The 22,913-nt window shown below is 45.3% G+C and overlaps 1 protein-coding gene across 2 annotated transcripts in view; it reads left to right on the top strand.

Annotated features, from left to right (window-relative positions):
* CHST11 (carbohydrate sulfotransferase 11) overlaps nt 1-21,430 on the top strand; it is a 155,744-nt gene extending 134,314 nt beyond the window's left edge. For both annotated transcript variants that reach the window (XM_042889897.1, XM_042889898.1), the window contains exon 3: nt 17,254-21,430. In XM_042889897.1, coding sequence (XP_042745831.1) covers nt 17,254-18,102 — 849 coding nt within the window. In that variant the 3' untranslated portion in view covers nt 18,103-21,430. The remainder of the gene's footprint in view (nt 1-17,253) is intronic.
* Nucleotides 21,431-22,913: the final 1,483 nt, after the last annotated feature.

Below are 22,913 nucleotides of genomic sequence, written 5' to 3'. Positions count from 1 at the left end.
TTAGAAACCAAGTCTGGGAGCAGTCTGTGGTTTGTCTACTTTGTTAGGCAACAGATGGAGCAAGCTTACTTCATGCCCGCTGACCACAGCCATAACTAGTCACGTGGTTTTGCCGGTATAATTAGAGATTGCTTTTTGTTCTTTTCTCTTGCCACGGGAGGAACTGATTTACACATTCTCTCAAACTTTGTGTAGGGCTCAGGAAGGCCATGAATGCATGGAATGCAGGGCCACTAAAAAAAAAAAAAAGCAAAATGAGGGTATCGACATGTGCATTCTAAAAACACATCCATAAATTTTTCATCCAAAATTACATTTGTTATTCTTTGCAGTAGCTGTATAACTTTGAGTTGCTTATTGAATAACTCTGGCATCCTTGAACATAAAATTTTGTTGCGTAAATAATTTCAGAAAGTGTTTTCTTATGGTACTAGTGAATCTTTTTAATGATCCCATCTCTATATACTCACCCTGTCTGATCTGAGATGCAGTTTGTTTTAAAACTTCATGAAGTGATATGTCCCCAGCTGCATTCCCACGAGTTTACATATCCATGCGTTTCGTTTACTTTGTCAGTTTGGCAGCAAACCTCCCACATTGGCAAGTTCTGGGAAACCAGATGGTTGGAAATGCTCAAGGGTCAGTGAGTCACCAAAACCCGAGGCTGCTTTGCCACAGGCACGCTCATGGATGTGCACAGAACATGGCTCTTTGTACATGCTCGAGCTGAAAGGATTGGGCGCTATGGCTGCCTCTCACAGCCTGGGGTCTGCTGGCAGCCATCGGCCCGGCTGTCAGCTCAAGCAGCCTCCAACTGGTTTTCAGGTCTGGTGACCAAAGGGACATCTGTGTCAGTGACTACCACAAGCCTGTAGCCTAGGGAGCTCTTCAGGTGATCACGGTAGCTGTGGACAGGACAACAGACGCATGACCACGCTTCTGCAGCTAACATGGCGCCACAGCAGGAGTTGGGTTCGTCTGCAGAGCTCCTTGTGTTGGGCATCCCAGAGCCCTCCCTGCATGTTGCATCCTGCTTCCACCCATGGCAATGCTGGTTGAGAGCATTCCCCAGCCAGCACCTCAAAAATAGTCAGGAGTAGAGCACAGTTTGTGAATTTTCTATTAAAAAAAAAACAGAACTAATTATAGACTTTATTGCTGAGTGCCAGATCCACTTTCTCCTCTTCTGGGAGCCATTCAATAAATTTTATGTTCTGAGGTAGAGCAAAACTGCAGTAGTTTAATGCAGTGTTTTATTCACATTCCCTGCACTCCGACACCTGATTTTTACTAATACTCCAATGTGGATTTTCATTTTCTTTCTGAATGATACTAATAGGCTGGAATTGCACCATGACCTGTCATTTCTCTCTAGAGACTCATTCTCTCTTCCCTAGAAAGAAGCCTGTGCTGCCAGGAGCAGTTACCTGCACAGGTCTGTAACCCAGCCATGGGATCCCAATCTTAACCCAGCTCTGCCTTGCTTCAGGATCAGCAACCCCATCGAATCAGGACAGCTCCTGGGTGCCAAGGACTGCTCCCCTGAGTAGTATCTGAGTGGTTTGGGTCTCTGTGGCATCCACTGCTTGCAGCATAAGTACTTTGGGATGAGGGCTTGCTCACTCTTCGCCGTGGCAAATGCTCTTTCCAATGTGATACTTGTGAGGAAGGGATGCAGTGGTTTAATGTGGTTTCTGTAACTCTGAGCCTGGGGAGACAGGTTGTGATTACATCGTCTGAAGGCCCTTATCTGAGAAGCTCTATTAAAGAAGAAAACAGTGCAAAGGGTAAAATTTTCAGATGATTAGCATCTGTGTTTATACTCCTTTCACAGAACCGTGGGACTTTGTTAGTGCAAGTCCTTGGGCATAAACCAGAGCAAACCATGCCGGGAAATGAAAAAACAACCTTACCTAAAATGAAAACCTCATCCAAGCAATTGACCCACAGAGAAACAAGAACAGAATTGAGGTTGTCACAGTGGTTTTCATTCAGACCTCTTGAATTGACCTATTTCCCCATGCGTGATCTTCTGGCCAGGAATATATGTAATTGGAAAAAAAAAAAAGGAAATGTAAACTTTAGCCGGGTGTCAGAAGAAATGCTTCTCAAGAGAGAGAGATGCAGTAGGATTATAAAACATACTCCCAAAGCAATTGGGCTTTAAAAATTAGAAGGCTAGAGAGTACACACTGATGTAATTTACCTGGACCTGAGCAAGGCCTTTGACATGGTCCCCCACCACATCCTCATCTCCAAATTGGAGGGAAGTGGATTTGATGGGTGGACGACCCGATGGATAAGCAATTGGTTGAAAGGCCGCAGACAGAGGGTGGTGGTCAATGGCTCTATGTCCAGGTGGAGGCCGGTAACAAGTGGTGTCCCCCAAGGGTCTGTCTTGGGACCGGTGCTCTTTAACATCTTTATTAATGACATCGATGAGGGAATTGAGTGCACCCTCGGCAAGTTAGCTGACGACACCAAGCTGAGTGGTGCGGTTGATACGGTGGAAGGAAGGGATGCCATTCAGAGGGACCTCGACAGGCTGGACAGCTGGGCTCGGGTGAACCTAATGAGGTTCAACATGGCAAAGTGCAAGGTTTTGCATTTGGGCCGGAAGAACCCCAGGCACCCATACAGGCTGGGAGGAGTGGTCCTTGAGAGCAGCTCGGCAGAGAAGGACCTGGGGGTCCTGATGGACGAGAGACTGAACATGAGCCAGCAGTGCGCTCTGGCAGCTCGAAAGGCAAATGGGATCCTGGGCTCCATCAGGAGAGGGGTGGCCAGCAGGGACAGGGAGGTGATTGTCCCTCTCTACTCGGCTCTTGTGAGGCCCCACCTGGAGTACTGTGTCCAGGTGTGGAGCCCTCAGTACAAGAAAGACATTGAGATTTTGGAAAGGGTCCAGAGGAGGGCGACTAAGATGATCAGGGGGCTGGAGCACCTCCCCTATGAGGACAGGCTGAGGGAGTTGGGCTTGTTCAGCCTGGAGAAGAGAAGGCTGCGGGGTGACCTCATTGCAGCCTATCAATACCTGAAGGGAACCTACACCCAGGGGGGGAGTAAACTCTTCAAAAGGGCTGATAACAGCAGGACTAGGGGAAATGGATCCAAGTTGAAGGAGGGAAGATTTCGGTTGGATGTTAGGGGGAAGTTCTTCACTAGGAGAGTGGTTAGGCCCTGGAACGGGCTGCCCAGGGAGGTTGTGGATGCCCCGTCCTTGGACGTGTTCAAGGCCAGGTTGGACGGGGTCCTGGGCAACCTGATCTGAATGTGTATGTTTGGTGGCCCTGCCAGGCAGGGGGGTTGGAACTACATGATCCTTGAGGCCCCTTCCAACCCGGGTGATTCTGTGATTCTGTGATTCTGTGATACACTGAGTACGGTACAGTCTGACTGCATGGCAGGAGGAGGATTTCAGAGCGAAAGCATCTTTTCTCTCACGCTTGTGATGGGAAAGATTCTCAAAGGCTCCATGAGTCCATTAGTGGAGTATCTCCTGTATGCAGTTTCAAAAATAATTGTCTCCGTAGCGCTGCAGGTAACGTGCCCCCAGTGACCCATGGCAGGACTTCGGATGCTTCTGAGCAGAGAAGCTGTTAATTTCTGGCAGTAAACCTTTGGATCTGTAGCATTTTTCTGTGCCTCTGGATGAGCAGTGGGATGTCTGTAGAGGCTGATTCCAATTCTTAACAGGATCAGAAATTACCAAAGGATCAAAACAGAATTTTCTGGAATCCAGGGGGAAATTTTCTGTTCAATTCAGTGACTTTTGGATCAGGCTTTTGTATGTTTTTTTTTCTTTTGACATTGCCTGAACACAGAGGGGAATTTGTTTCTTGATAGTACAGAACCAGATTGCAGTCTCCATATCTTCTCTTTAATCCAGAAGAGCTCTGCTTTTATTAGGTTTATGTTATCTCATTCTTTACCACAATCTTTTTTTGCATTTCATAAATATTAATTCCCCTGACAGTCTCTTGTGTTTAGTAGCTTTTTTCTATCACAGGCTTTTCTGTTTTTCTTTCCTTCCTTGTCCCACAGAGATGTCATACTCTGCCATCAAAAGCAAGAACTTCTCTGAAGCAACCCTGCAGCCTGGAGAAGTAGGAACAGTATTTTTGCTGCAGCTGGCCTTTTTCTTCTGCGTGTTATTTCTCCTTCACTTTGTGATACCGGAGCCAGACTCTCATTCTCCTGCTCCCTTGGAGGGAGGTTTAATGTTTTAAAAATCTGTCTACCAATTTTTGTTACTGTCTTCCACAGGCAAGCATTGTAGGGCGGTCATTCTTCTCTGTGCCGATGTTGAGGTACGAGATGCCAGTTAAACCCAAGGAGCTGCTCCCAGGCAGCCTGTGATATTGCTAGTGGATATTTTTATTTCCCCTCGGGTTGCTTAAACCACTTTTCTTTCTTCAGGCCTCCTTTCACCTTCTCTACCGTGTTTCTGGTTGTTTTTAATGCAGCAAGTACATTATGGTAGGTTAAAGCGTGTAGCCTGAGTTACAGTACTTCATTTAAGCTATACCCACTAACTAGCTTCTTCTAGCACTTCTGACTAGAAGTGCTGCTTCTCCAAACTGTACTGTTTTGGCTTAATACTGCACAGATACTTGAGATAAACTGCTTCCCAAGTCTCTCTCTTGCTTGCAGTGAATATAGTACTTTGCCAGAAAAAAAAGTGCCTCCTCCTATTTCCAGCCATGCTCCTTATTTATCCACGAACTATATTTTTTTCAGTAACATACCAGTTATTTTTAAGTGTACAGCAAACTCATACTGTCAAATTAAAAGCCAAATCAATGTGCATCCTTTCTTTGTTTGGACTTCTGTGAGTTGGTACAACATCTTGGAGAGCTCTGATCGTGCTGAGTTCTGATGACATTGCATTAGATTTCTGTGTTGTATCCAATAGTTGTTCTGCTGTGTGTGTTGCTGCTGTATGTCTTCACAAGAGGCAGTGCTAATTGCGTGCTGCTAATTTCTCATAAACACCAACTTGATACAGAAGTTACACCCAATGGTGAATCTCATCAGTATTGGTTAGGGAAGGCATAACGAGGGGGAACGTGCAAATCTAAACCAAACATTTTGAATACTTGTGATCTGCTGATACCAGAATTCCTTAGTGCCACAATTTCTCAGCCTGAATGTTGAGACTACCCTTTAATCCTTTGACCTTTATGTAACTGAGAGGACTAGAAACTTGAGGGAGGACAAAAACATTTAAAGAGAGAACTTGTCCTGAAATTCTTCCAGAGAAGTACTGGGAACCAGAGCTGAAAAAGAACCAGTTCTCCATTCTCCTTCCCCATCCTCATCTCAAAACACCTCAAAATACCTGCAGAATAACAGAAAATGGGACATGGTGATAGCAGTGGGTTTCTATGCCTCAAACCTAGCTGCTTCCCATGGGCTCCTGCTGTACCTGGGCGGGGAAGGGTTGTCTGGAGGGTTCCTGGGAGGACAAGGCTGACTCTGTGAAAAGGGTAGAAAAATACAGTAACTCCAGACCAGTTCTCTGTGGTTTGGTTCTCACATCTGGAAAGCAAGGATAATGCAGTGTGCTTTGAAGTTTGCAGACAGCAGAAGACCAGATAAGTATTATTTTTATCCCAGACCTCAGTCTACATTAGCAGTTCCAGATGCAACTTCAGGAGGAGTTATTCATCCTGCCAGCACCTGCACATTCCTCTGCAGTTTGTCTGAGGTTTGTTTAGGAACTAGCATTTATTCCCATTGAATGTGCGCATCTGTTGCCTTCAGGACTGCTCCACCACCTCGCTGCAGGGAACAGAGAGATCTCATGGTAATTCCAACAGGCTGCTGTCGAGTTCCTAAGATTTAGTGATCACGCTTGGTCCAGATAAAGTAAGTAGGGGAGGGAGGACAAGAAGGGCCTGATCCTGCGTTCAATGCCGGGGTAAATAAAGAGGGAACTGAAAGTGTCGCTAGGCTGATGCACAGGCTCTGTATAGCTTTGCTGCCTGCTCAGCAGTTCCATTTTTCTCAGCTAAACTTGGCGAATGTTTTCTCCTTCTGGAAATGGTGTAAGGGAACCTGTCAGTTTCTCTCTGCTCAGGTGGTCCTTCTCTTGCTAGAGCTGCAGACAAGGGAGCATGAATCATTAAAAGTGAAATAGAAGCAGATGGTCTGCATCAGGTTTAAACAAGCTATGAATGGTAGCTGCTTTATCTTAATCTCCAAACTACTAAGTGTCTTACAGAGCAGCCTCTAACTCATTCTGTTTAACATTTATGCCTTCCTTTGAAAATGTTTGCATCTCCCACCTCTGCTACCAGCCCTCCATGGGTTTGAAAGTTCAGCTTCAGCTCTGGTGGTACTGAGTGCAGCTCGCAATAGAGACGCTGTGCAGGTTAAGTAGAGAGCAGCTGAAGAGAGTGAGAAACAGCAGTGTGAAACATGAGTGAAAAAGAAATTCAGGCAGAGTGAACAGTTAAGGCTAACCTTAAAATAACTAGGATTATCTGTATAGCATTAGCAAGGGGCTGAGAGTACACAGTGACATTAAATTTGGGGGGCCTTGACTGTTTCCGAAGAGCAGTCTGGGGGAAGAGACTGAATGTGGGGGTAACCACTGGCACTTGCAAAAAGAAAAGCAATGGTGAGTTGAGAGCAGTGAATCCCATGTAATGCTTTGCCTTGTGCACGAAGCTTGTTTTCAAACAAAACAAAGCCAGAGATAAAGTTAGGTCATGAAGCAGGAAGAGAAGATCTCTAAAAACAGAGGCTCTGTAAGATTTCCCTACTTGTGCTAGCTGGAAAATACACTTGGGGATGGAGTATGGGAATGGATGTAGACTTGCAGATCAAAGCCAGATCAAAAGCATTTAAATGTGGTCCTTGCAAATGGGACCTTCACATGGTGACCTGCTCCAGCTACCATTAACCTCCAGAAGGGATTTAGAAATAACAGGCTAAGCGGACTTTCACAAAATCACTTTCATATTTGAAATGCAAAGCTAAAAGGGTTCAGAACATTTCAAGGCCACTGTTAATCTCTCAGTCAGCTGTGCTGATGCATCCTGTCCAAAACCTGATGCGTTCAAAGGGCAAAAATCTGTTGTTAATTACTGGCTTCTCTATGGGAGACGTTTGTGCCACAGGATCCCTCGTGGGATGAAGGGCTCGGCGGTGCTCAAGGCTGTCATGTGAGCCAGGCAAGAAACCATTGGCCCTTCCTTTGTATGGAGCTGGTGGATGGAAGCAACTGCACAGAGCTTGAAATGACAGCACCCTTAGTCGAAAACTGTAATTGAGATTGGCTTCTCCTCTCAGGAGTATCAGCTGTTCCAGCACTGTGTGAATTTGTTGCTTTTCCCCACCCCTGAGCGCTTGTCACCTGGCAGCTGTGGAGAAGGACAAGCTCCATTCAGTGAGCCAGGACAGAATCAAGTTGCAGTATCTGTTGGTTCCTTGTAAGTGCATTTCAGTGTAACTCCAAGATGCTGTCTGCTACCTGTGCTGAAGGGAGGCTGCCTGTGCTGGCAGCCTGTGGCACCGAGCAGTCCTCTCCCATGCAGGAGCAGGAACAGCACCAGCCCTGTGCCTCGGACAGAAGCTGTCCTGTTCTCTGCTGCAAAGGAAAGGGCACGTTTCCATCAGGCACACGCTTTTGCCTCTCACCGTGTGCACAACTGAATGCTTCAACTCACTCGGTTGGGCTTCAGGGCTGCAGCCTGGCAGCTCTCCCACTTTCCTGGCCGTGCTGCTGGTGGGAAGGAAGGGACGGGACAAGGGGATCCCCCTGCTCTTTTCATCCCCTCGGTGAGCGCTGTAGTTACCTCAGGGGCAGCAAGGACCTGCTGTGGGGATTTGATGTGCGAAGGGGTGTGCAATGAGGATACAAGGGCAGTGAAGAAGGAGCTGTCAGGAGACGTGGAAGAGACTGATAGGGACCTGGCATGCTCAAGGGCCATGGCAGGAGTAAGGAGATCGTGCTTGGCCAAGCTGAGAAGGGCCCTGGAAACAACAGCTTGGAGTGGCCTTTTCTGCTCTACTGACTTGGGAGGTTGAGACAAGACGGAACAGTCAAAAAAAAAACAGAAAGGGGAAGAAGAGATTACGTGCCATTTCTTTCAGTTGAGGGAATGGTTTAAAAAAATACCAGGCATTTAAACAGCATACTAAGAATTTGTTCTTTCATTGTAAGCTAACACAGCAGCGCCTAAATGGATCTGTTATTAGATGAGACAGACATCCTTAGAAATCACAGTAAACACAGCTGTGGAGATGAGGAAGAATAACAAGGCTTCTTGCTAATAATTGTACCTTCCTGTTGTGCTAACCACTGGCAAAAGTTACTTTTAGTATTGCCCATGTACTCCGATGTAAGAGGGCTTAATGTGGCAAGTCAGACATTGTCAGGTTTGTCAGGATTTAAAGCAGAAAAAGTCAGAAATCCTTGCAGAAGCAAACAGATCCCCCTCCTTTGTTGCAGTGCGTCTTCAGTCTTTTGCTTTGGACCCTCTGTGGGCCTAATCCTGATAGCACTGGATTTGGAGTGAATGCTGGTGGCTTTCTGGGGTTGAGCATCCCTCAGGACTGGAATTGCTGGTATTTGTCTCAGGATAGAAGAATCACAGCTAGGAAGCTCTCGATGAAACAGGCTTTTTGTGTTATTAACCCAGAATCATTTTTCATTCTGTGGCAGAACGGTTTCCTGGGAAGCCTATTGTAATTAAGATTATAGATGGATGCTGGCATTTTAATAGAAGAGATCTTTTGTCTTCTCAAGCAGGCAGAATGGTGGCAGAAAGGTGAGAACTTTGGAGCTCCTGTAATTAAGGCTGTGGAGAAAGAGCAGCCCTGGTTAGTCACCTTCTGTGAACAGTACTGAGCAGCATGGATAAATGGGCCAAAAAAAAGGTACTCATGGAGCAGCAAGGTTTCATCTGAGCAGAATAGAGCTTCACAAAAGAAAGCAAAAGAAATTCAATGTTAATTTGTAGTGGTGTAGTTAAAGATTAAAAAATCCGCTATCCAGAGGATTTAGGTGTTTTTCTAATCTGTTTCCAGATCAATTAATTTGAGTTTTTATATGAGGAAAAAGAAACGAAGATGCAAGACGAATTCTCTTCTTGTTTCTGCCATGCACAGTGGTGGGGGATGTGGGCTCAGCACAGCTAAACATGCCGTTGTGTGGTGCCACTCTCCTCCTATGGGTTGCTAAAGTCTTTGAGTTGTATGTAAAGAAACCAACTATGCAGCAACTATCTTCCGTTTTTTTCTTATTTGGGTTTGTAAAGCTTGGGAGCAATATTGGCGCATCGCACGCTGAGTTAAAAATTGGAAATGTATTACTCTGATTTAGCATGAGACTGAGTAAATTGTATTCAGTTAAAATAGCGGGTATCCTGCTGGGAAGAAAATAAGTGTTTCTACTTGACTGTGTGACACCTAAGCTGCAGACCAGAGATACAAGGGGAGGATTTGGAGGAGTCGCAGAGAGATACCTGTGCGCATGGCAGAGTCACGGTCTCTCCCTGTTACCTTCCCAGCAGGTTCATGGAGGTTTCTCATGCTGGACGTACCTCACTATGTTTCAGCAGACGTACCTTATCCTTTCCGTTAGGATTTTTCCCACATCTAGAATGAGTTTCTATTGTTTAGCTCTATTACTACATAGTCAAGGCTGAGAACAGATTATTCCCTTTCTCCTTCTGGATTTTTTTACGTATTTATGAATTTACTTACCCACTTCATCCTGTTTCCCTGCTCCACCTAGTTTATCTCACCCCTCCTACTATAATGTTTTGCAACACAGAAATAGATGTCACTGTTTCCATTGTCTCCTGGATGCCAGCTATGTTGAGATGCAGTTTCTTGCTCTGTTTTTCAAAGACTACTCCCAGCTCCACCCTGGCTGACTCCGTACCCCAGCCCAGTGCTCCTCCTGGTGCACCACTTGCAGATATACCAGGCATGCCTTTTATTTACTTGGTCTCAAGTGAAAACCACATCTGTAGCTCCCAAGTAGAGATGCAGTAGCATAGTACAGCAGATGGTGGACTTGAGGTTCACAGTGCATGAGCTCTTCCTGGGCTTGGGTTGTCCTGCTCTGTGGCTCACACTGAAGGGTCTCCAAGGGGAGGCCAGAGGCCGTGGACTCCCACTCAGATGGGAGGATATCAGCGCAGCCTCGTGCCCTCAGATGTGGCATGCTGCTGCACCCCACTGCAAGGTCCCCTCTCCCTGTCACAGAACATCTGTGCCTGGGGACTGGGAAAGGTTAGCAGGACCGTGGCTGAGCTCCCAGGCTGCACATACAGGCGGAGCTCAGCTCCAGCCATGTGTGTGTGCAGTGGAGGGGAAAGGCTGGAAAGTTTTCATTTCAAAATGAAATTCATAAGACATCCAGACCTTTCAGCTTTTTAATACGAGCAGTGATTTATGGCAGCACTTAAGAATGAGCCGGGAGCAGGCAGATCCATCACGTGCTGTCCTCCCCTGTCGAGACAGTGGCAAGGCCGGGCCTCAGGCAGAACTGTGCTGCAGGATGGCAGTGCAGCTCTCGCCATCACCCATCTGTCACGGCAGGTCGGGGCCAGCCCTGGGTCTCATCCACTTGTTTGGCCGTGAGAGAAAAACGGATTGGCTCTCTGCTGAATTCCCCTTGCCCCCTCCCTTTCCACAGCTGCCTTGAAACACTGAGACGATGACAGCAATGTGCTCTTTGTACATACAGTGAGAGGTTCCAAGCTTGTCTTCTATGCATTATGTCCCAAGGAACACACTGGCTCTAAGATTTTTTGCTTCCCTGTACTTCCGAATGATTCCTTTCCTCTCTTCAACTCAGTCACTTTGATTTTGCCTGTCCCATGTTTGCGAGGTACCCATGGACACACAGTTCAGTCACCCCAGGTGGACAGACCATCGATCTTTCTACCTGTTCTTCCCCAGCACTTCAACTTTTCCATCTTCCTGTTCAAAATGGACCTTTTATAAGTGTGTACATTCATCTTGTCAGCACCAAGCCCTACTCTCTGAATGAGCCCTGACACCACACAATTTCTAATAAAATGGGAATGGAAAGGCTCCCAGAGATGGTCAGGGCTACAGGAGGCATTGTCATTTAAAGGAAGCTCACTCTTTTCTTCCCAAATCCAAACCTATATTTGGTATTAAGGATTTGCAACAATACAGTGCCAGCAGCTGCTATGTAAGATGGTTTTCCCTCAAAACAGTTGATCCTTTTTTTTTCCTTTTTCATAGCTCCAGCGTATTCTGTACAGTGGGAATTTAAAATAGCATGGTTATCTTGAGTTGCAATACAGAGAATTACTTGAAGTAAATGCCTATTTGGCCTTATCTTCTCTGCAGGGCAGTAAGTTCAATGAATTAAATGGAGAAAAGAAAGCGGCTTTGTAATATTTTATGAGTTTTTCTTCAGAGGATACGATTTGTCTCTAACATTTTCTTAGCACAAATGCTCCTAAGTAAGTTAATATTAGTTTTCTTATCTTTTACTATTCGGCCACTCTGTACAGACGTTTTCATAGCATTGCAGTCCATCTGCAAGTTCTCAGGGGTGATGTTAAACGTTCCCATCTCCCATAGGCATTGTCTACTCTCTAGTCTGCTTTATTGGACTCCGAACAAATATTGGTCAAGGTTTTGATAGGGTTGTTTGAGTTCTGAGATTTTTATGAAAAAGTTAAATCAAGAATAATACACTATGAAATGCCAAATAAATCAATGTGTGGAAACATTGCAAACCTATTGCCTCTTTTTTTTCAGCCCAGGTCAGTTTAATTAAGTCTCTTTATCTAAAATTTCCTTATTCTGTTAGGTTTGTTTTATTGATTCACGTGCCTGTTCTTTTCTGTCATCTGTATAAAGAGTAATTAATAATTATGTTCATGTTCGGACTGTGAGGTGTGAAGCCTTCCCATTTATTATCTAGTGATGAGTGTTCTTGAGAAAACAATCTAGAATCATAGAGTGACAGAATATGCCAAGTTGGAAGGGACCCATAAGGATCATCAGGTCCAACTCCTGGCTCCGCACAGGACCACCAAAAAATCAGACCATATAACTGAACTAGATGTATGGAACTTGGTGAAAGAATGCGTGCATACCAAGTATGGTGGTTGTGAACTCAACTTTAAAAGACAACCTCTAAAATGATGCCTAAAATATGTTTGTAACTTCAAGGCAATGCATCAAGATTGCAGCAGTCATATTCATGTCTTTTGTGTGAGAATAAGAGAGGAAATGTGCTTATATGTAGCATCATACTAAAAATAAAAATACCTGTAAACATTTGGGAAAATATAAATACCAAGAAATATTTTACATAGTAAATCCTAAGCACCTGCTGAAATTCAGGTGGTGTGGTTGATGGGCAGGAGGAAGGAGAGCTGTTAGTGTTTGAGAGCCTTCAGACAAGTGAATTTGTAGTGGCTGTAGATGTCACATAAGCAGGACTGTTAGTGCCACCTATAGTTGGTCTGCTTGACACTTCTCACTTTAAGATCTTGCTTTCAGTGGATTATGGGTCTGCTCTGCTCACCTTCTTAAGAAGATGTTGGTGGAGATGAGCTCTGGTTCATGCTAAGCTTAAGCATCCAGTGCTGCTGGATAGGCACAACTCCCAGTGCAGTGGAGATGCTCTTAAATTTGGTAGCTGCTTGAAAGCACAGATAACTGGAATGCTCAGCAACTTGCATAGTTCTAGCACAGGACAGAAGTCAAACCTTAAGCATGCATGTAACTGAGGAGGCAGCTGCAAAAGCTTTTTTAATACAAAACCGAAGAGAAAAAAATGGCAATATAGCAGGGCATGGGTCTGCAAACCCCTGTCTCAGTATTTATCCTCTTTGATCCACTTCTTTAAACTGATTCAGATACTTTGGCCCTTCAGTCTGCCATGCCCAATGTCATGTTAGTGCTTCCAGCATCAATGATTTGTGAGCCTACTTACAGCAGGCAGCAAGCTGCAGCTGCGGGCAGTGCAATGGGAACAAATAAACCCCTGCCTTTTAGCACTGTGAAGGAATACTTCTTTGCATGCTCATTTTATACAGAGAGGTTAGCTTAATAAAATGTGTGCTGGGTTTTTGGGCAGGATTTTTTGAGTGACAGATTGGTGTTCCTGTTTTTCCATTCAAAAAGTGCTTTCAGTGCAGGCAATTCAATGAATTCAGTTGATCTGTGCTCCTGAGCTGCAGTACACTACTCTGCTCAGTTTAAAGAAATTATAATTAAAAATGTCCTGTGTTTAAATCTGAACATGCTGTTTGACCGTCTGGCTTGGAAAGGCCATTAAAGATTATTTTAGCCTGCTGTGCCTAAGCAGTCAGAAAGAAATGCCTCCCCTCTCATTACTGTGATTTACCTGGAATAACCTCTGTGTGCCAGGGCTGAAGGCTGTCCAGTGGCTGGCATACGTATTTGTGTTCTCTGGCAGCCTGTTCTCAAGTGCACTATGGAGGGACAGCCCTAAATGGCGGCCAATGCCACGGCCTGACCTCCTGCTGGAACTGGGGACGGTCACAGTCAGAGCTCTGTGTGCACGAGGCACCCACACTTGCAGGGCATGCTGGACTGAGTGTTCTTCCATTGCGTCAGTTTGAGACTGATGGAGGTGAGAGGCTTCTGGTGTCAGTGTCAGCAGACTGCTTTTTTTTGTCTTTTAAGTGTTGCTGAGCTTAGGAGTCTCCCACTGCTTGTGTTGCTTCCCTGTCTAACTCAGTTGCTGTCAGTCCTTTCAGGGCAGAGCGTCTTCTTCCGTCAGACACCTTCCCAAGCCCCTCAAAGCCCAGCTGAAGGCCACACAGAGCTGTTGGTGGGCAGGGGGCACTGCCTCTCCCACTGCCCCCCACACTGCTGTGAGAGAACCTGGCCCTCACTGAACAGAGAGCCCTCTCCCAAAGCAGGGTGGATTTAAGCCATTGCTGTGGCTTGTTGAACTGAAGGATCAGCAGGGACGACGGATAGCATCCGGCTGTCAGGACTCAGCCGAGTTTACAACTCTGAGGGATGAGCGTCCATGACCCTAAGGGGTTTGACTTGTCCTTTGCCATCCGTGGAGGTCGACATACCTGTCCCTTGGGTTTTCTTGTCTCTACCTTCTGAAATCTCTTAAGGGATGTTTTCCTTTCAATAGCTGAGAGCATGTTTAGTGAGAATAAAACTGCGGGATTGTCACCTTCATTGGGAGGGCTGGGATCGTTACACCACACAACACACTGAAATCTGGGAAAAAGAATAAAGTGGAGCTTTCAAAGCCGTATTTCCTACATGGTTCCTCATCCGTCAGCCATAGCAAGTGGTACTGCAGTTTATGAGAAGAAGGCAATACCTCTTCATCATTACGTTGCTATTTGAGTGTTGCGTGCTGCCAGTCAGGCTGGAGCAGGTGCAGAGCTGGCCTCAGGGTGCTTGTGTGTGTTTAATGTAGCTGACCACTTTGGTGCCATTTCATCATATTTCTTCTGTGTTAACAGTGGGAGGCAAGTACCACTTCCAAATGCACAAGCACTGTCTTTTAAGTGAATTTAATGCAGCACAAGCTCATTTGCAATTGCAAATGGTAAGGCTGCATTCTTCTCCTTATTCTGAATGCCTGAAAATCTCATTAATGTTAATGGGTGGAGAGGAAGTGCTTAGCCTATTGATGTTGGAATGAAATCAGGAGCAAAGCACAGCTCCACAAGGACTCATCCATAGATTAGGGGCAAAAGCAGCCATTAGATTATCAAGTCTGACCTATCTAACACAGGTCGTGGGATCTCATCCACTTAATTCTGTGTTTATCCCAAGACCAACAAGGACAGTGCATTAACATATTGTAATGTAGCAGTATCTACAGGCTTCTCTTATTTTTACACTGAAACCAGAGGCAAACAGTAGTACTGTGCTATATATGATGATGACAGATAATCTACAGGAGGAGAGAGATTTGGGCATTTTATCAGTCTGTAGAGAATTTGTAAGTCTCTACTTTCACATAGGATTTTGTTTAGTGCTTTGTAAATTACTCCCTGGTAACAAACCAGTGCAGAGCTGGCCTCTTGTTCTGTATCTCTTTGAGGATAGCAGATTGAAATGGTGATTTTTTTTTTTTTTTTTTTTTCCTAATGAAAGGGGGATTTTCTCCAAAAATCTGTGTGGTCCGTGACAACTGCTTTCTAACATCTTACTTTGGAAACTCCTGAGCAGTCATTTCCCTAGGAAACGTGAAGTGTGTTTCACACTGGTCTTCTCTCTTGGACTCCAACACAAAACTGCCCTTGAAATGAACCTGGAAAGTGTTCAGGGGGTTACCACACACGCACAAAAGCTGAGCCAAGCTGAATGAAGGACTCACTGGGCTACTGCATGTTTCAACCATTAGCCAACATTTTGCTGAACAAGGGACTAAAGAGATGAAATGTGGAAGGTCTCAAGGAATCCAAGAAAAGTGGTGGTTGGCAGTGTGCAAAATATAGAGGTCCCAGGCTAAACACATACGTGCTGGCCTGAAGGAAAAATCCTCCAGTTCAAATTTGAGGTGCCTTTGGTGTGTCCTGTCCCTTGAGAACATCCCTGTGCAGCACAGAGAGGAGAAGAGTGTTGGCTACTGAAGTGTTGAAAAGTTTTCGTTGCCCGTGGATGGATGAAGTCTGGGCTTTTAGGGTTTGCCCATAAAAGTAGCAGTTCTGTCTTCTTTCATTCCAGAGCTCAGATGTCCTACGTTTGGCTTAGGTCCATTTTTCTGTCACTAAGGTGTTTTTGGGGGATCTTGTTTTGTGCTGTTTTTTACCTCTAAACTGCATTATGAACCTGTTTGTTGCCCTTTTTCCTTAAGTTGGGACTACTGGTATTGAAAGCAGAGATGGGGCCCCAAGCTTGTGCGGAGCCACTTGCCCAGGGTATTACACAGGGGAGGGGAAGGCTTAGTACTTGCTCAGAGGCCAGCCCCTGCCCCCAGGAGATGCACTGCCTCAGCTGCTTCCCTGTAGGATCCTGTGATTCATGTTGACCTGCCTAGAAGGCATTAGATGAATATATTTGAAAGAGTCAGCATTCAAGAAGTCATCTCACATCTTTTGCCTATCAGACTGGAAGGTCAGCACTTGCGTTAATACTTGGCTTTGAGGCTAAAGTAATTATTGTGCATAAGGCTCTTTGAAATCCATAGGTAAGCATTATTAAGTAAATGTAAATGCCATTACCAAAACCTTTCTCCTGCTGCTGTGATAAAATTCATTTAGAATATGTAAAAAGGCATTTATAGCAGCGAGGGCAATCTGCACAGCAAAACATGGGCCCATGCTGGGACACCTCAGGTAGCTCTGAATAACCAAAGGTAGGAGCCCCGTGTCAGCGTTGTCCTTTGCCTGGGCTAACAGTCCCTGTTTCCCAGGGGGTTCATTACAGGAGAAAATCATGCTGTACCGAGTGTGGTAGCTGGTGGCTGCTGTGCAGCAGCCCAGTGGGCCCTGTGGGCTCCCCTGAAGACAGATTACAGCCTCTCCAAAGCATCCAGTAGCAATAATAGTAGAAAATTAGGGAGCTATTAACAAAATAATAAAGGGCTGTGGATGAAGATGGTGCAGTGTGTGTTAGAAGGCCATGTGCTCTTTCTTTCTGTCAGTCTGACTTTAGCAGAGAGGCAGATTTATGGCTAATATTCTCCCTGCTCTTCAGGAAATGTCTGTGTGAACGTTTCCCATAGGGACCAGCAGGAGTCTCCATTGGCTTCATGTCTTTTGCCAAGGTCATAGCCAACAAACAAGCTGAGATTATTAATTCTCCAGAATAAAAGAAATCACCAACAAAACCATACACAGTTTTCATTTTGACAAACTTTCCAGATCTGGTGTACTCCAACCCCTTCTCAGCAGCAGAAAGTCAGGCAGGGAGTGCTTGCTGTAGCAGGAGGAGGGATTGTGAACTGGGCATTGATTTTTCAGGGCTCAGAAAAGCAGTGATGGCAACTCAGGCTGTGAGTTTTGTGTAAATATATTTGCCACCAGGATGTGTAAGCGCCTGTGCTCCTTTGCATTGGCTTCAAAGCAAAACCCTGAACAGTGTGAACAGCACTTAAGCAGCTCTTGTCAAGAAATTCGGAGGCAAAAAAGGCTTCTCTATCTTCTTGTCTAGGAACATTTCCACTCATCCTCATAGTGAACTCTTTTAAGTTTCTACAAGCACTAATGTACTTTTCTCTGAATTGCATAGTAAGTAAAAAGGTAGTAAGCTTCCAGCGTGCCTGACCTACTGGTTCATATGCTTTCCTTGCAGTTGTCCAACACAGCCATTCTCCATCAGATTAGACGAGACCAAGTGACAGACACGTGCCGAGCAAACAGTGTATTGAGCAGGAAGCGCCGTGTGCTGACACCCAATGATCTCAAACACCTGGTGGTGGATGAAGATCATGAAATGATCTATTGCTACGTCCCTAAAGTGGCCTGCACAAACTGGAAGAGAGTGATGATGGTTTTGACAGGAAGAGGCAAATACAGCGATCCAATGGAAATCCCGGCCAACGAAGCCCACGTGTCTTCAAACCTGAAGACCCTCAACCAGTACAGCATCCCAGAGATCAACCACCGCTTGAAAAACTACATGAAGTTCCTCTTTGTTCGTGAGCCTTTTGAGAGACTGGTGTCAGCCTACAGGAACAAGTTCACCCAGAAGTACAACACTTCCTTCCACAAGCGCTACGGCACCAAAATCGTGAGGCGCCAGAGGAAGAATGCGACCCAGGAAGCTCTGCGTAAAGGCGACGATGTGAAATTTGAAGAGTTTGTGGCCTATCTCATCGACCCGCACACCCAAAGAGAAGAGCCCTTCAACGAGCACTGGCAGACTGTGTACTCTCTCTGCCACCCCTGCCACATTCACTATGACCTCATAGGAAAATACGAAACGCTCGAAGAGGATTCGAATTACATTCTCCAGCTCGCAGGAGTCGGCAACTACCTGAAGTTCCCCACCTATGCAAAGTCAACGAGAACTACTGATGAAATGACCACAGAGTTCTTCCAGAACATCAGCTCGGAGCACCAAACGCAGCTGTATGAAGTCTACAAACTTGATTTTTTAATGTTCAATTACTCAGTGCCAAGCTACCTGAAATTGGAATGAGGGACGGGTTGGGGGGAGAGAGGGGAGAGAAAGCCTGTTTTATTTAAGATTTTTATTTGTCATAATAAATATGGAGAGTGGGTTATTTTGTAAATTAATAATTTTCTTTCTTTTTTTTTTTTTTGTTTTTTGAATGATGCTGCGAGCAGCACAGTCAAAATTATTTAAATCAACTGTAAGAAAGGACAGCTCTCTTTGCAGGGTAACAGGATTGTGATGATCTAGACGTAGAAAGGAATAATACTGCTATGCTATTGAAAAAAACCATTAATTGTGTTTTGGTGAATTTCATTGATCTTGCGTTCCTCAAATTCTAATTAATATTATTTATGCTTATTTAAAACATGGTCTCTTGGGAGGATTTACTGTAGCAACAGAGGTAAGATAACATTTGGACAAAAGGAATTTGGTTTTATTCTTTCTTCTGTTGAGCTTTTCTCTGGATAGTAATATTTTTCTGTTAGCCTTTCATGCAGGTAAATACAGGAGTGGTTCTTGATACCACATATCTTGAGAATAACGATGGAAATAATTACTTTAGGAAGTGATACTGCACTTAAACGTACTATAAAGCTGTCTTTCTATCCCTGAAAGGGAAAAATAAAACTGATTTTCATAGATACATGATCTCTAAACTGATCTCTAAACCCTCGATTACAAGAAATGTGAATGTAGTCCTTAGGAAGAGAAACCATGAACTTTTGTAAAAAAATCTGTACTGAATCGTTTTATCAAGACTATGATGAGTCCCATTGTCTCGCAATTTGAAGGCTGCCCACCCAAATGAATGCGAATTTGCAGATGGCTCCATCTGAAAAATTGTCACTTTGAATGTGATCGTGGAGATATTTGAATGCCCAAAGCAACTGGCGTTCACTTAATTCATATCCAAGATGGGGGATTTAGGGAGCTCCAGCCTCTGGAAGTCGTGCCTCCTCCTTGATCTTAAGACGGGCAACCAGAATTGGCTAACATGCTCAGGAACCACCAGTCATGTGTTGCTAGAAAGAATGCAGGCATGTTATTTAAAAAATCAGACAGTCATCTTTGTGTTGATCTCTAAGCAGGGCAATAAAATAGGTCTCCAAGCTTCCAACATGCTGGTTTCATGGCTTTTTCCTATGGGGAAAAGGAGAATCTTCATTTTTCAGTTGTCACTGAATACGACAGGAGTGTTTCTAGTTTCCCGTCGGTCAATATTTTGTCTAAATCAGGTCTAGTGTTAGAACATGGCCTTCTTATCTAAGGTGAACATCTCTGTGGTGGTTGTTTCGCTTGCTTTAATGCAATGCCAGTGAGATGTGTGGCCATGAGGGCAATAGGAGGAGGGCTGGGATCTGGTTTGGAGCCAACAACAGGTGTTTGGAGCAGGAAGGGGAGGCTTTTTTCCAGTGACATGGGCCAGCAGCATGCTGCTTGGTCCTCAGGGCTGCAGCCTTTGTCCACACCACCAGGCAAACTACAGCTCTCCTAGAGACAAGGGGTAGGTTTGATTTTGCAAGGCTTTGTTTGCATGGGGTTTTGTTCAGAGAACAAAAGAGAAGCGACTGGCAGAGGTTTTAGTCGAGACATTTATGGGAACCTAAAATCTGTTCTAAGGTCGTTTGTTACAGTGGGGGTTTGCACTGTCTGCATGTCTGTCTTCTTTAATCACACCCAACACTTCCAAAAAGAAAAGCAGATTTAGGTAAACTCAGCTGGAGCCAGAGCCTGGCAGGCGCCCTGCACAGCAGCTGATGATGGCTGCTGAGTTACACAGCCCCCAGGACACCACATGGTTAAAGAAGTGACACAGGTCTGTCTGATTTTGCAAAAACAAGTCACTGAGTGGATCTCAGTGACGAATGAGTGAACACAGCAAACAGCAGCAGAACTCCTTTTGCAATTGTGCTTGCTGTTACCCAGGCTTCGGGCCATATTTATCATGCCCTCCAAAAGAATCTCTCACCCACCCTGCAGCAGTTTTTGTAGCCCAGCTCCTGTTTATAATCCCATTACTACGAATGGCCGGCAGAGCGCTGTCTGCTGGATCCCACAGCTCTGAATTCCTGAGTGCTTTTTGATCGCTTTACTTCATCAAGTGCTGCTTGATGAGCAGCGCTTTATTTGAAAGCAGTTTTGTCTCATTTCGAGTACGTGGAGCTGTTGCAAGTGCCTATCTCAGTGTGCCCCGTCTTTCTTTTGGCTGTAGTTCAGTGGGTATATGTTAAAATATAATACATCTGTACGAGGGTACATTGTCCTTCCCCCAGTATATCCTGCAAGCAGTTTGTGTGCTTGTTTGGTGTTGTATCTGTGGCTGCGAATAATTTTCTCCAATTTTCTTAGTTGTCAGCTACTCCACTTCAACAGAATATGATTTCAATTTTTTGATTTAGGAAAAAAGTTACTTTAGAAAGTAAATGTGTTATAAGCAGGACGCGCTGTCCCCCTTCTTATCTTACTTGCTTTGCTCTCAGCACCATGTTTTTATCCGTTTTTAAATGTTCTCTTTAGCGTTCACATTGGGAGACACAGAGAAAACAACCCCAGCTGGCAGCTCTGAAATTTGCAGGTGAAGAGGCCTGTTCAGCTCTGAGGGCTGCCGCTGTTGGAGCCAGCCTTGGTCACCCTGCAGAGCCCTCTGGGTTCTGGGTTCTGGGCCCTGAAATGGCCTCTGCACAGCCAGGAGAGGTACTTAAAGACCTCATGCTTTCTGAAAACCCCAATCCCAAACCACTACAATCAGTGTAACATGGTAGATCTGTTCTGGGGTGCTTTGAGTTGGACATTCCTGTTTAAATGAAGAGCTGGCGCACTGGGTATGACCACGTCCTGCCTGCTGAACACAAAGCCCTCAGCAGGTCAAAGGAGGACCACAGATGTTAACAAATTTAGCTGGGGTAGGTTTTTTTCAGACTACTGGGTGTTCTGTTCTGACTGAGCCAAAAACAATCTCTTTCCCCTGCCCCCACATAGGAGGAAGCTCAGGTCTACAACTCCTTGTCATGGTGAGGTGGTGGCCACCTCCTTCAGAGAAGGAGCCTGGCACTGGGCTGCTTTCACCCCCTATGTTCACTGGGTCTCCCAGCTGGAGGAGCAGAGGGTCTGATCTGCTCCTGAAGTGCCACCTCCTTCTGGAGCTCAATTTTGCTATGGCCACAGCTGGTCCCAGGAGATGAGCAGGCAAAATTCAAACCACAGATGTGTGCAGGAGGTCTCGAGGACCAGTTAGGGAGATGCTGTTTTGGAAGGAGGTACTGCCCAGGCAAATGGTGGAGTCACCATCCCTGGAGGTACTCAGGAACCCGTGTGGATGTGGCACTGAGGGACATGGTCAGTGGGCATGGTGAGGGTGGGCTGGCGGTTGGATTAGGTGATCTTAGAGGCCTTTTCCAACCTTAACGATTCCATGATTCTGTGATCAGTTGTGGTCAAGTAGTGGTGAACAAAGAGAGGAACCAGCAGGGACAGTCCCACCTCTGCCACCAGCTCCCTCAGAGCCTGGGCTAAGGAGCAGCCATCCCACAGCCCCTTCCCTGGCACTGCTCACCCCAAACACCTTAACCTGGAGCCCACCTGAGTTCAGCCCATCCAAACACAGCGGTGGCTCCAGGACATGGGGTCCCATAAACCTGGCTCCTCCCATCCTTCAGCCTCTTCATGTACCATGCCCATTGTCACAGAAACTTGCAAACTGCCTGAACCACGCGCTGCATAAGATAAGTGAACTAATTCACGAGCTGAAGTGCTTTTAGAAATTAACCCCAGATGTCTTAGGGTTTCACTGTAGTCTGCTGCACTTTTCAGGTACAAAAAGGGACTGTCCTTACTATTACTCTTGTTACAGAGAGTGTTATTTTCTTACATGCATGCACAATACAATGTGTACGAATAATTTAACATCAATGTGGGGTTGGATTTTTTTTTTTTTACCTATTTGTATGCAGTAGAAGGCTTGTTGTAGAAAAGTATCTCCTCATACCTAAATATACTGTTAATAAAGAAAAAAGCTAAATTATACATTGCCAACACAAGTGTGAACTGCTCATGAATCTTTCCTTAAAAAGCCATTCAAGCCTGATTATTTTTCTAAGTAACTTCAATTAAATTGAAGAAAGAAAATTCCTCTCTGTGTGATTTATTTCTGACTCGTGCTTTCAGGGCTGGGATTTTGTTCATAAGTCTTTGCTTTCTCACAATGGATTATTTTGGTAGGACCAGCAGAAGACTCAAAACTGTGTACTGCTTTGGAGCAGGAAAGCTAATATCTACTGGCATCCCTTCCTCCCCAAGTTCCAAGCCAACAAAGATGAGGGCTGATGATTTGAGACTGCAGCATGCAGTCTTGAACACAAACTTATGTGAGGAAATCAGAATGATTAAGTATTTAGGAAAAGCCTACATTAAGGAAATAGCTGCTCACTGTGGGGCTTTGTTGTTGCAAGAGCACTTGGCCTGCTGCTCAAGGTCACCAAAACTAGGCTGGGTCTGACAAGCCAAGGTGCCTTCAGGGACAGAGGGCTCACGGCTTCCCTGGGTGCCCTGTTGTACTGTCTGCCCAGCAAAAATGTTTTCCAAGTCACTGAGACTCAGCCTTCAATTTGCATCCATTCTCTATCAGTAGTAGAAGTCCCCATCATTAGGTTCCCAGTTCACCATACCATCTAAACAGGCCAGATACTTATCCTTCCCTTTGTAGGTTATATGCCTTATTCCTCTGAATATCATAGCCCATCACTACACTCTCTCCAGCAACTCAGCATACCTCTTGAATTAGGACAGCCCTAAAACCGGATGCCATATTCCGGGTGCAGCACAGCCCGTGGCAA

The sequence above is a fragment of the Lagopus leucura genome, unplaced genomic scaffold (genome assembly GCF_019238085.1).
Source record: "Lagopus leucura isolate 7727_CA_CO unplaced genomic scaffold, USGS_WTPT01 Super-Scaffold_100159, whole genome shotgun sequence".
NCBI classification, from domain to species: Eukaryota; Metazoa; Chordata; class Aves; order Galliformes; family Phasianidae; genus Lagopus; species Lagopus leucura.
The sequence above is the reverse complement of the archived record's forward strand: the minus strand, read 5'-3'. Positions and strand labels throughout refer to the sequence as shown.